At 39.7% G+C, this 13,317-nt stretch overlaps 1 protein-coding gene across 1 annotated transcript in view; it reads right to left on the bottom strand.

Moving 5' to 3' along the window:
• Nucleotides 1–13,317, bottom strand: part of CCDC83 (coiled-coil domain containing 83) — a 52,657-nt gene that overhangs the window by 20,218 nt on the left and 19,122 nt on the right. Inside the window, 2 exon segments of the mRNA XM_032295932.1 lie at nucleotides 1,432–1,523; nucleotides 11,110–11,277. Of these exon segments, the coding sequence (XP_032151823.1) occupies nucleotides 1,432–1,523; nucleotides 11,110–11,277 (260 nt within the window).

Consider the following 13,317-nt stretch of genomic DNA (forward strand, 5'->3'; position numbering starts at 1 on the left):
AAAAAAAAAAAAAAAAAAAAAAAAAAAAAAAAAAAAAAAGTCAGATATTTTATGTAAAACAAAGGAATTATAGAACATATAAGGTTGAAAATTATGCCTCAAAAAATGCTTTATATCCCCAATTTTTAAAGTGCCAGCAATGTAGAATATACTCTCTTTGGTTTGTATAAATAAGAAAGTACTTTCTATATAAATTATATTTCATTGTATAATTCATTTAAAACTTTTATTTTAATATTTTGGTACAACCATTATTACAGTTTGAGCATCCAAAATCTGAGAATGTGAAATATAAAATGCAATGAACATTTTCTTTGACCATCACGTTGGCACTCAAAAAGTTTCAGACTGTGGAGAATTTCGGATTTTTTTTTTTTTTTTTTTGGAGACAAGGTCTCACTTTGTTGTCCAGGCTGGAGTGCAGTGGTGCAAATATGGCTAACTGCAGCCTAGACCTCAAGCAGTCCTCTTGCCTCAACACCCCAAATAGCTGGGACTACAGGCACACACCACCACTTCCAGCTAATTTTTGTATTTTTGGTAGAGACAGGGTTTCACCCTGTTGCCCAAGCTGGGCTCAAACTCCTGTGTTCAAGCAGTCTACCCACCTTGGCCTCCCAAAGTACTGGGATTGCAGGAGTAAGTCACTACACCCAGTGCAGACTTCTTTGGATTTTGGATTTTGGGATTTGAGGTGCTCAACTGCTATAATGCAAATATTCCAAAATCTGAAAAAATCAAAAATCTGAAACGTGTCAGATAAGGGATACTCAACCTATATTCCTTTTACTTAAAAAAATCTGATTAATAATTGAGTGATCAGCCAAGCATGGTGGCACATGCCTGTAGTCCCCAGATACTCAGGAGGCTGAGGTGACAGGATTGCTTGAGCCCAAGAGGTGAAGTCTGCAGCGAGCTGTGACTGCCACTGCACTCCAGCCTGGGCAAGAGAGCAAGATCCTGTCTCAAAAAAAAAAAAGAAAAAAAAAGAAAAAAAATTCACTGAGCTCTTGCTTCTTGTGAGACATTATGGTACTTAAATAATCTCATTTAATCGTCGCACTGTTTCTTTAAGTTATATACCAGTTTTATTTTCCATTTTATAGGTTAGGAAGCAGAAGCCCAGAAAAACTAAATAACGAATTCATTATGCAGCCAGTAAGTGTAGAGCAGTGGTTTAAACCAAACTGCCTGCCTTCAGAATCCATGTTCTTAGGTTTGGATGTATAAGAAAGTACTTTTTAGACAGATTATATTTTATTTTATAATTCATTCAAAACTTGTTTTAATATTTGTTACAGCCGTTATTACAGATTTGAGCATCCCAAATCTGAGAATATACCCAAAGTTCTTAAGCACTATAATATACTTAAAGAAAATACAGGGGGAAAATGTTTGTTTTGTTCTGTTTTTAAGAAAATTGAATTATACCTGTGTAGCCCATTCCTTCTTTTGGTCCAGTTGCAACAAAGTTTCTTTGATTATTTTCTTTCTAGCATCTTCCAGAGTGACTTTATAGTGTTCTTAAAAAAAAAAGAAAAAAAAGAAAAAATTAAAAGCCTTATCAAGGCTGATTCTAGGTAAAACTATGATGTCAGCAAATTTTATTTTCCATCATTCTCACTTCTCCTTTCTACACATTTTTTTTTCTGAATTTTCAGGGTATATTTTTACTGACAAATCTAGTTCCTCCAATTAAAAGACATACTCTAATAATTTACTAATACCTTAATGTGAATTAGTTTAAGATCTCTTACACAAGAACATTTGTATTTTCAAAGGACTATCTCTCCAAAGGCAGAATTTCAAACAGTTCAGCATTTGTGTGGCAGTCTACCCTTCATATCACACAACTTACTACTCCACAACAAAAATATGAAGACTTTATTATCTGTTCAAGTAGCTTTCTGTCTATCTGACTCCATCTAACTAGATTTCCACTATTCTTGGCATGTGTTTCCTGGGGTAGGAAAGACAGAATGAGGAGAGGAGAGTAGATAGGGAGTAAGGGGCTGGGAAAGTTGACAGACCTGGTTGTAAGTTAGGCTCGGGCAAGAAAGAAAGACAGAAAGAAGCACAGGATTCTCTGTCCTTTCCAGATTTTCTCATGCTCACAAATGTCATTATTGAGAGAGCAAAGAATCATAAAATTTTAGGCCATGAAAGATGTTTAGAGATCATGTAATCAACATCCCTTCTTAAGGACAATGTGACGCTGTGATAGCAAGGCTGCTTTAAAGAATGGAGAATAAAAAGCTGGACAAATGAGTCTAATTTGTTCATTCTTGTTTTCAAAAAATAACTATCAAGATCTTTCTGTATGCCAAACAGTGTATATACCCTGCAAATATTGCTGATTAAGACAGAAAAAAACCCTGTCCTTGTGATATGTACATTCTAATAGGGAAGCCAGATCATAGACAAGTAAACAGGTAAATAAATAATATTTCAGGCAGTGATGTGTGTGAGGAAGGAAAACTAAAATTCTCTATTTTAGTTCAAGTGATCAGAGAAACCTTTTTTTGAGGAGGTAACATTCAGGGATTGACTAAGGTAGCAGTGTGAAAAATGAGGAAATTGTACTACAAACGAGTTAATCTGAGAATAATCAAGGTTAATTGTGTTTTATTAGAAGTTCTGTGTTATATATTCCCATTAGTTGTGCTTTATTTATATAACAGGACAATTATTTGGAATTCAGGAAGTATTTTCCCATACAAGTGATGTTGAAAAATCATGGCTGCTAGATTTCTGGAGAGGCCCAGAGGCTTACTTCACTTATTCTATAATTAAACAACAGTATTGTACTAACAGTGCTACAGAACCTTATTTCCATTGAGGACAGCAGTCCTCAACCTTTTTTGCATGAGAAACTGGTTTCGTGGAAAACAGTTTTTCCACAGACTGAGTGGGAAAGGAGGATGGTTTGGGGATGATTCAAGTGCATTACATTTATTGTGTACTTTATTTCTATTATTATTACATTTTAATATATAATGAAATAATTATACAACTCACCATAATATAGAATCATTGTGAACCCTGAGCTTGTTTTCCTGTAACTAAATGGTCCCATCTTGGGGTGATGGGAGACAGTGACAGATCAGTAGACGTTAGATTCTGACGTGGAGCATGCAACCTAGATCCCTCACATGTGTAGTTCACAGTAGGGTTTGTACTCCTAAGAGAATCTAATGTCGGTGCTGTTGGACAGGAGGCGGAGCTCAGGTGGTAATGCAAGTGATGGGAAGCGGCTGTAAATACAGGTGAAGCTTCACTTGCTTACCCACCATTCACCTCCTGCTGTGTGGCCTGGTTCCTAACAGGCCACAGACTGATCTTGGTCTGTGGCTTGGCGGGATTGAGGACCTCTGATTTAGGAAATTGTTTCAAAGGGAAAATTTTCTTCACAGACCAAATCAGCCAAAGAAGAACCCTCAGGGATCTTATGCTATAAAGAAGGAGATCTGCAGGTCTGGTCCTTCAGTTGACCAGGAACCCAACTAAGGTGGCTACCACCAGAATTCAGGGGCCAGAGAGCTGGGAAGAGTTATTCAACCCTTATCTAGATGAAAACGCTGAGAGCAGAAACTAAAAACTTCTCTTCCATATCTTTCCATTACTGTATCCCTGGGACACAACATATGCCAAAAAGTATTTTGAAGAAAATAAAAATTGGCAAACTGCAAGTCTTTGGTGGGCAGTGATCTGAGGCTTCAGCACCAGAAAACAAATACTGGCTCTTCCCCTTCTCTGGCAGCTTTGGTGGGGAGGGGAAGAAGGGGTAGAGAGAAAGAAAGGGAGAGTTCTCCCAACTTGTGGGGTGGCCAGAAGAGGCGGTCAGGGGAGGGCAGCTTCTGCCTCTAATAGAGATGGACTAGAGTGAGGCAGTGGTTCATAAGCAAGAAGTTCGTTAAGTTTTTGGAGTTTGTCTACTTTGACATCTAGAGAATAAGAAATGGAAGTCTTTATCATTCTAACCTACATATTTCCATTTACATAGCCTGGATTTTTCTTATTTATTTGAAGTAATCTTGTAAATATTTTGATCCTTCCAAACTAATTTCTGATGGAATTTCTTTTTTCAGTTTACAACCTAGCCCATCAGCTTAATGTTGGTTATTTATTTGAACTTCTACCCAACAAAACACAATAATCGATCTAAAAGTTGCAATGGATCAGGAGCATAATGGATTTTAGTTTCTGAAAGAAACCATAAAACCTGGAGCTTGATAACATGAAATATTAATTCTTTGCTGTAAATAATTTAAAAATAGATTATCAAATACACTCTGACTAAAGATGTAGCTTTCTCTATTGCCTTATTAATACTGAACAAGCAATATTCACATTCGACTCTCTTCCAACTTCCATATAAAAATTGTACAGACCATTTTTGTTCTTAAAAGTGCAGTACCCATCACAAGGGTGAATGCCTCATTGTTATCTTTTGTGGTTCAGATGATGCTTCTGGTAACAACAATTAACCATTTATTGGTGAATGCAGCCAAAGAAAGTGGGAGCATATAAAAGTCTCCTCATTAAAGCTCGAGACACTGCAAGTGGGAGCTTGAGAGATTAGGACTGTGCAGAAGACTCCTTGCTTCTCGACACCCCATCTAATGGGGTCTCTTTTCAGAAGCTGACCCCACCTCAAAGTGTACTGGCTAAAGCTTGCTTTGCACTGTTCCGCCTTCCCTGTTGTATATGGCTCTGCTTTGGTTTATTCTTTCACGGCCTGTTGGGAGCTTTGTTATTCACTCTTCTCCAACTTCTGGGGTCACACAGCTCCATCCTGTTGACTCTCCCCTGTGGCAGTGGCCTCTTTCCAGCCCCTTTTGGAGAAAACTGAGCAGGAGCTAGCAGAAACACTGGCTGGGTAGTAATCTCTTCAGCATTGCCCCTAACTCACTGAATCACAGACTTATGGGGACTATTTGAAGCAGATGGGGTGCTCACTTGGGCAGCCCATATACTAAAATTGAAGCAGATGGGTTTGGGGCCTAACATACCTGGGTTCAAATCCCTGTTCCATTAGTTACCAACTTTGTGAGTTTGGTTAAGGCAATTAACTTCTCTGGGCCTCTGTTTTCTTATCTTTAAACTGGGCATAATTATATGTAACTCAAAGGAACTTGTAAGGATTAGACAAGATATGGAAAAGCAGATGCTGGAAACGTGTGTCCTCTTGGAGATCACCTAGAGACTCTGACTTCATAGGCAAGAAAACATTCAAAGAAGCAATGCCACTTTTTTGTAAGGAGTCTTGAACCTAATTTTTAAAAATCCACTGTTAGTGTAGAAAGAACTTTTAAGAATCCCTGACCTGTGCCCCAGTAAAGGATAAAAATAAAAATGCTCTGTGACTATAATTATACAATGACTTGTAATAATGTCTCACCTTCTCTATTCCTGGGCCTAATCTAAGGTCCCTTTTCCTTTTATTGAGGAGAAGTAGCCTTGGCCTGGATATATTAGTGACTGTTTTCTGTACCAGTGTCCCAATATCCCATTCTAGTTAAAGTTCAGGGAAGCAACTCTAAGTGTTTTCTCCTGCCCCTGGCTTCAGGGGGAGCTGCTGAATAAGGCAGGTGACTGAGGAACAGTTTGTGTTGGGGCTGACTGGTGACCCATGAGGAAGCATGGACAAAGGCCTTGGGTCATCTTTGATGAGGTGGTTGATGGCACCGGCTGTCTTTAGAAGTGGGCTGGAGAATACTGCAATAACTGTTCTGTGGGAATTAGAAGGGGGACAGGTATGCAGATCAAAGCAGAGGTGCCAATGAGAGGGACAGTCATAGATCAGGGGAGAGAAATGTGGGGAGGAGCCATGACTAGAGCCACTGCTAGTCTCATTCTGTCTTTAGTCTTCCCCTTCCTCACTTGTATTACAGCCAACAAGTATGACCCTTGGGAAGTCAAGCAACTTATTTGTCCCTTTCCTTTAAAAAGTCACACTGTGAGGCTATTGACTTCTTCTCAATAAAATATATGGTAAATCCTCTGACTTCTAGTGCCTTTGCGGTAACAAAAGGTACTCCAACAGGTAATTAATACATCCAGAATACATATTGCAATAATTTAAATTTCTTTCAAAGTTATGCCAATCCCCTTTCCTAATGTGGGCCTACTGCTATTTCCTCTGCCTTGAGCTTCCATGATTTCTCTCTCAATGCTGAAAGGAAGACAGGAGCATGGAAAAACCAAAGAAAGCTCTCACTTGACTGATACTGTCTCAAGCTGATGTCCACTTTCTGGTCCTAGCTGGCATTTAAGACTGGTGCCTTGTCTCATGGGAGTGTTTTAGTAGGTTCTTTGGAGGATAAGCTTCCTCATTTCAAATGATATTTCATCTGCATTCCTTGATGCTGGGCAACTACTGTCCTTAGAAGTTGGTAACAACTTTTCTGTTGGTCCCTGGTTTTCAATTCTGCACTCCCCTCCCACACATACAAGATCCCTATTTTTCTGTTGGGAACTATCACCAGCCCCCAACACCCTACTCAGCTGTCTCAGGCAAGATTTCACGTGACTGTTCCCCGACTCTCTCTCATATCAAGTTGACAAAAAACATTCCTCTACTCTTTGTCCTGACAAACTCAGGAGTGCAGGCTCTGCCCAAGGCAGCAGCCACCTCTTCTGTGTTCTGCTGTCAGCATAGTTATTCAGCCACTTATTCCCTAGATTTCTCAGGGATGAGTCATAAACTAGACCTGAATGTCCAAACTACAGGGGACACATACTGAAACATCTGATGGGTCTCTCTGAAGACCTTCCATCCAGATGTGAGATGGAGGAGGAATTACATTTTACCTGCTTCTCGGTGGGGGAAAATGTAGGACTGATAGCACACCAAGAGCTCTTTCCAAAAGCTGTCCACTAATTTCTAATAACCTTTTCTTGCCCTCTCTAACTTCTTGTGTAGTCTGGAATTCATTAGTCCAAGGTGTGAAACTGGTTTTCATCTTCATCAAATTGCAAATCTGTGTGGTGGTATTTCATCTCATTTTGCCACCTCAGTGTAAGCTGAGACTTTAAATAAAGTTTTAATATCCTGTTTCACTTACAGCAGACTCCCAGCCCCCAACAATAGTCTGAGTCGATTTCTGTTCCTTGCATGTAAAGCAACCTAACTAACACAAAGCCCATAATTGTTGGAGGAGAATTCCAGGCAAGTAGGAGAAAAAGAGGGGGTGGTGGTAGTAATTCTTCAGATAGACTGATTCAGGAGTCTTGCTCATATTCATTGTGTCCAGTTAGTGGTCCCCAACATGTTTTAATAGTTCCCCTGGTGGAGTGGCTCCTGCTACCTGGATGGTTAGGAGAAGTGCCTAAAACTAATGGAAAATAAGACAAGCTCATAACTATTTTCTCATGGCTGTGCCCCATGGTTTGGCCAGCAAGTAATTCAATATATAAATGTTATTACCACCCCAAAGTTGAACACAACTGCATGAAAATTTTTAAGTTAAAGAAATCATCCTAGTTAACAATTAATTCATTAATTTAAAATAGGGTCTTGCTCTGTCACCCAGGCTGGAATACAGTGGCACAATCTTGGCTCACTGCGACCTCTGCCTACTAGGCTCAGGTGATCCTCCCACATAAGCCTCCTAAGTAGCTGGAACTGCAGGTGTGCGGTACCATACCCAGTTAATTTTTGTATTTTTGGTAGTGATGGGGTTTTACCATGTTGCCCAGGCTGGTCTTGAACCCCTGAGCTCAGGTGATCCACCCATCTTGGACCCCCACAAAATGCTGGGATTACAGGCATGAGCCACCATGCCTGACCCAATTAACCAAACTTCTGATCAAGATAATGGGTTAAGTTTATATTAGATCATTTTTCCGACTTCAAAACTGTAAAATAAATACTGGCTAAAATATTTAAAATTGTGAAAACATACCGGAACAATAACTTTTAAAACAGTATTCTACTGGTTAGCAAATGTATAGACAGATTTAATAGATAGTAGACAATAAGATTCAGATATATATGAGAAGTTAATATATAATAAAGTTTGCATTTTGAATCATTAGGATAATGATGTTGGAACAACTGGAAAACTATTTGCTAAAAAAGTTGGATTACTTCCTCACACAAAAACAAATACTTAAATATAAAAAAACCCCAAAATTTTAGAATAAAATATTGGAGAATTTATTCATAATCTCATAAACATAAAATCAAAAACTGACAAGCTGGGCACTTTAAAAGCACAACATTACTTCATTACCCACAAACAAAAATCTAATGACAAATGGGAAAAATATTTGCAATTTATATCACAGTTAAAGAGCTAATTTCTTTAAAATGTAAAGAGTGCCACAACACAATAGAAAAATGGTTGAAGGGTATGAACAAAATGAGTCATGGGAAAGGAAATTCATATAGCTCTTGAAGTTATGAAAAGATACATTCATTGTCACTTTTAATAAAAGAAATGGAAGTTAAAACTACAATGAGATACCATTTTTGATCCATAAGACTGACAAAGAACAAAAATTTGGATACCACCCCCTGTTGAAGATGTGGGAAAATAGGTATCCCTACGCATACTGGTAGAAGTGCAACTTGGTACAACCTCTATGGAGGGCCACATTTATCACAGTAAAATAAACAGGCTGTTTCACACAACCATTTCTTTGAGAGATACACATTAGTGAAATGACATAAATACAAGAATATTTGTCACAGGAAAATGAGATAGGTGTAAGGATAGTCATTGCAGCATTATTTGTAATAGTAAAAGACTAGGAACTACCTTAATGTTTATGAGTAAGAAACTGGTTAAAAAAATTATGGTTACCAGCCTGGGCAACACAGTGAGACCTCCACAATAAATAAATAAAATTAGCTTTCCCAACACCATTTATTAAACAGGGAATCCTTTCCCTATTGCTTGTTTTTGCCAGGTTTGTCAAAGATCTGATGGTTGTAGATGTGTGGCATTGCCTCCAAGGCCTCTGTTCTGTTCCATTGGTCTGTAGCTCTGTTTTGGTACCAGTATCATGCTGTTTCGATTACTGTAGCTTTGTAGTAGAGTTTGAAATCAGGTAGCCAAATGCCCATTGATGATAGACTGGACAAGGAAAATGTGGCACATATATACCATGGAATACTATGCAGCTATAAAAAACAATGAGTCTGTGTCCTTTGTAGGGACATGGATGAATCTGGAAACCATCATTCTCAGCAAACTGACACAAGAACAGAAAATCAAAGACTGCATGTTCTCACTCATAGGCAGGTGTTCAACAATGAGAACACATGGACACAGGGAGGGAGCATCACACATTGGGGTCTGTTGGGCAAGGGGAGCCAAGGGAGGGACAGTGGGGGAGTGGAGAGGTCAGGGAAGAATAACATGGGGAGAAATGCCAGATGTAGGTGACGGGGGGTTGGAGGCAGCAAACCACATTGCCATGTGTGTTTGCTATGCAACAATCCTGTATGATCTGCACATGTACCCCAGAACCTAAAGTACAATTAAAAAAAATAAAAAAATAAAATAAAATTAGCTAGGTGTGGTGGCACATGCCTGCTGTCCCAGCTACTCAGGAGGCTGAGATGGGAGGATCATTTGAGCCTGGGAGGTAGAGGCTGTAGTGAGCTGTGTTCACGTAACTGCACTCCAGCCTGGGTGACAGAGTGAGACCCCCTTTCAAAAAAAAAAAAATTATGGTACAACAAAACAATGCAACCACTGGAAGAATGATTTAGAAGGATGTTCATATTGTTACATAAAAAGCAAGTAAAACATATCTATAACATGCTATTTGTGATATATATATATATATGTAAATGCATAGGCTGTTTCTGACTGCTACGTAAGAAACTGGTAATAGTGGGAAAGGATCTGAGTGGGGAATGAGGGAATAGGAGGCTGACACTCTCGTTCTCTTTTCAGGAGAAAAAACTTTGACAAATTAGAACTTCAAACCCAGACTGACATGGGGCCAAGCTTACACTATCACTGTGGTGCAGAGGCCCTAAGCTGAGAAACTTACATACAAACCGGTTCACAAGCAGAGGTAGCTGACAGGGGAACATGGGAACAACCCACAGGAACCCTTCCATAACACAGGGCACTATCTCCAGCTGGGTTCTGGACGGTTGTCCACCCACAGCAACTCTTTTGGGCCAAATTTCCCCTATTAATTCTGTCCTTTGACTTCTATATCTGGGTCTTTGGTGTTCTTTTAAGCCACTATGCTTGCCTCAGTGACAGATAGCTGGCCCTCATCGTGTCCAGATCTAGTCTGGTAAGCTTCATTGCTCCTGATGCCATCCTACTCTACAGCCTCTCCACTTCCCATCTCATGTTTGTTTCCCAGTTTTTTCCTGGCTACAATTTAATTGACTTCGACATTTCTCCATGATGAGTCTAGCTATTCAGCCTGGCTAAGCAGACTTAGCTTGCCCCAGGTGAATTCTCTTTATAATATAACCTGGCTTCAGGACATTGCTATCTTGGTGGAATTGCTTCTGCCCCAGTCTGTAAACATACAGATCCCCTTCATTGAATGAAGCTTCTTACTTGTTTTTATTTATTTATTTTTTTGAGACAGGGTCTTGCTGTGTCACCCAGGTTGGAGTGCAGTGGCACAATCACAGCTCCCTGCAGCCGTGACCACGGCTCTCAACTGATCCTCCCTCCTCAGCCTCTCATGTTGCTGGGGCTATAGGCACGAGCCACCATGCCTGGCTGATTTTTAGTTTTTTTTTGTAGAGACACGGTCTCACTTGTTGCCCAGGCTGGTCTCAAACTTCTGGGCTCAAGCGATCCTCCAGGCTCAGCCTCCCAAAGTGTTGAGATTACAGGCATAAGCCACCACATCCAGCCAGAAGCTTCTTTCTTAAAGTCAGTTGGTCATAGGGTTTCTCCTTCCCACTCCCATTTCTTTATTTCCCCTTCTCAGTTTCACAGGTGGTCCTGCCGTCATTTTTCTATTTCTTCCCTCCACTTTTACCCTTAGGCTCACAGCTGCTTGTGCTGACAGCAGAGTATTGAATGCTTCAGAGAGTACTCGCATTTTTCTTCCACCAATGTATGCCCTACTAAAGATGTTTTTTATTGAACTTGAACTAGTTTTGTTGCAACTGACCTGACATTTTCTCTGCATTCTCTTTAACTGTGTTGATGTCATTTTGTAAGGAGGTAATGAGTTTAGCATGTTGTTCACTCCCTACATTCTTGTACTCCTCCCAATATTCCTTTTCACCGAGTTTCTCAAGAAATAGTTTCTCAGCATTACTTATTTGCATGCGCATATCTGTTGAAAATAAAGACACTATGTCATTACTGGTGTCCTTGTAAGCACTATATGTTGCAAATTGGCTTTAAGAAGTTAAGATCTGATACTAAAATATTGTTAACTCATAAATACTATTTTACATCTAAAATTTAGGGAGTTCAAAACTATTCCAACTGTTGTTTATCTCTCCTGATTCAAAATCTAAGTAAAATTAAACATCAGATTATAATTGTTTGGTTTAAAATTAAACATCTGATTACCATTGTGTGGTTTGAGGCTTGATTGAAAGACATAATAGACAACCCATATACGTAGGAAGCTGCAAGTTTATATCATTCCTGTGATAGCTTAATAAGGGCCCTATTTTGTATAGTGTATCATATACTATGTATTCTTTATTAGTAAATTGTCATTTTTCTGGCCATTATACCCTCTGAGCAAAAGTGGTTTCAACTCATGTCCTTCCCAGGTCCTTGGCAACCATTTTTGTAAGTAAATTGTTTGATTCAGTCATCTAAAGTTCATTTATTTAGATTTCTCTTGTATGAAAGGATAGCATCTGACAGTCATAATAACGTCTTCTCCCACCTCTCCTTTGGTAAAACCAGTGTGATAGATAAGTTCCCCAGTTAAATATGTACAAATATTGAACCATTTCAGGGATATAAACTTTGTTTGCTAAACATGATATTCTATTCAGTCTTTAGGCCTGACTATGTTGCTGAAAATTTCTTAAAAAGAAGCATTACAGAAGAGTCAAGTATAACAAATTTAATGGCTGTTTGACTCATCACCATATGTCACCTTGTTTGAGAGTGCTTTGAAGGAAGACCACATTATATTCATCTCTGTAAATCCAGCACTTAGCACAGAGCCTGGCAATTAGTTGGTGCTCAATAAACGTCTGTTGAATGACTGAAGCATTTCCATCAGGCCAGGGTGATATTCTTCAGTCCAGAGGTGCAGAAGGACTCAGGACTCATATTGTTCCAAAGATGTACACAAGATACTAATTTGTTTTTTGAGACAGAGTTTCACTCTGTCACCCAGACTGGAGTACAGTAGTGCAATCTTGGCTCACTGCAACCTCCCCCTCCTGGGTTCAAGTGATTCTCCTGCCTCAGCCTCCCAAGTAGCTGGGATCCCTACAAGCATCCACCATCACGTCTGGCTAATTTTTGTATTTTTGGTAGAGGCAGGATTTCACTATGTTGGCCAGGCTGATCTTGAACTCTTGACGACAGGCCATCAACCCACCTTGGCCTCCCAAAGTGCTGGGATTAAGGGCGTGAACCGCCACGCCTGGCCACAAGATACTGTATTTTAAAATCTCTTAACAAATGGTGCTTGTTATTTTCATTAAACAATTATTAATACTACTATAACCCAGATGGGCAGCTGTTCTCTCATTTGAGCAGACTGCTACTGTCTCAGGCCTGTGTCCCATTCGGCCTTTGAGGGGAGAGTTGGTAGATGTCACTGAAGATTGTAAAAGGGAGATGGATGTAGTGGCTGTTTTTCTACTTTTTTAGAACATTTTCTCTTCCCTTCTGGTAACACATACCTCAGAGATTTGTTTGTTTGTTTAAGCTGCAATCTGACAGCATGTGAGGCCTTGCATCCAGGTCAGAAGCACTCTTTCTCTGTTCACTGATGTGAAAAGACTAATGTCCCCTTTATGCTTAGGCTAGTTTGAGTTGGATTTTTTTCCTTGCAACTGAAAGTCCTTACTAAAAGTTGGAAGAAAAGGGTTGCAGCAGTATTTCTCACACTTTACTGTGCACAGGAATCCCCCTGGATCTTGTCAGAATGCAGATTCTGATTCGGTAGGTCTGGGGGGGGAATGCTGGGAATCTGCACTGTAACAAGCTGACAGGTGAAGCAACTGCTGCTGCTCCACACCAAAATGAGTTACAAGGAACTACCTGGGACATAAAGTGATTACCTTGGAAATGTTTTCCAGACACTTCTGTTCTCTTACTTTCCCTCTCTTCCCCCATGTCTGTGAGCTTCCTTTCTTCCCATGCATGCCCAGTCCTCCTCTATCATGTTCAGCAA

This window comes from Sapajus apella, unplaced genomic scaffold (assembly GCF_009761245.1).
Source record: "Sapajus apella isolate SASKATOON/1434 unplaced genomic scaffold, GSC_monkey_1.0 scaffold34, whole genome shotgun sequence".
Classification (NCBI taxonomy): Eukaryota; Metazoa; Chordata; class Mammalia; order Primates; family Cebidae; genus Sapajus; species Sapajus apella.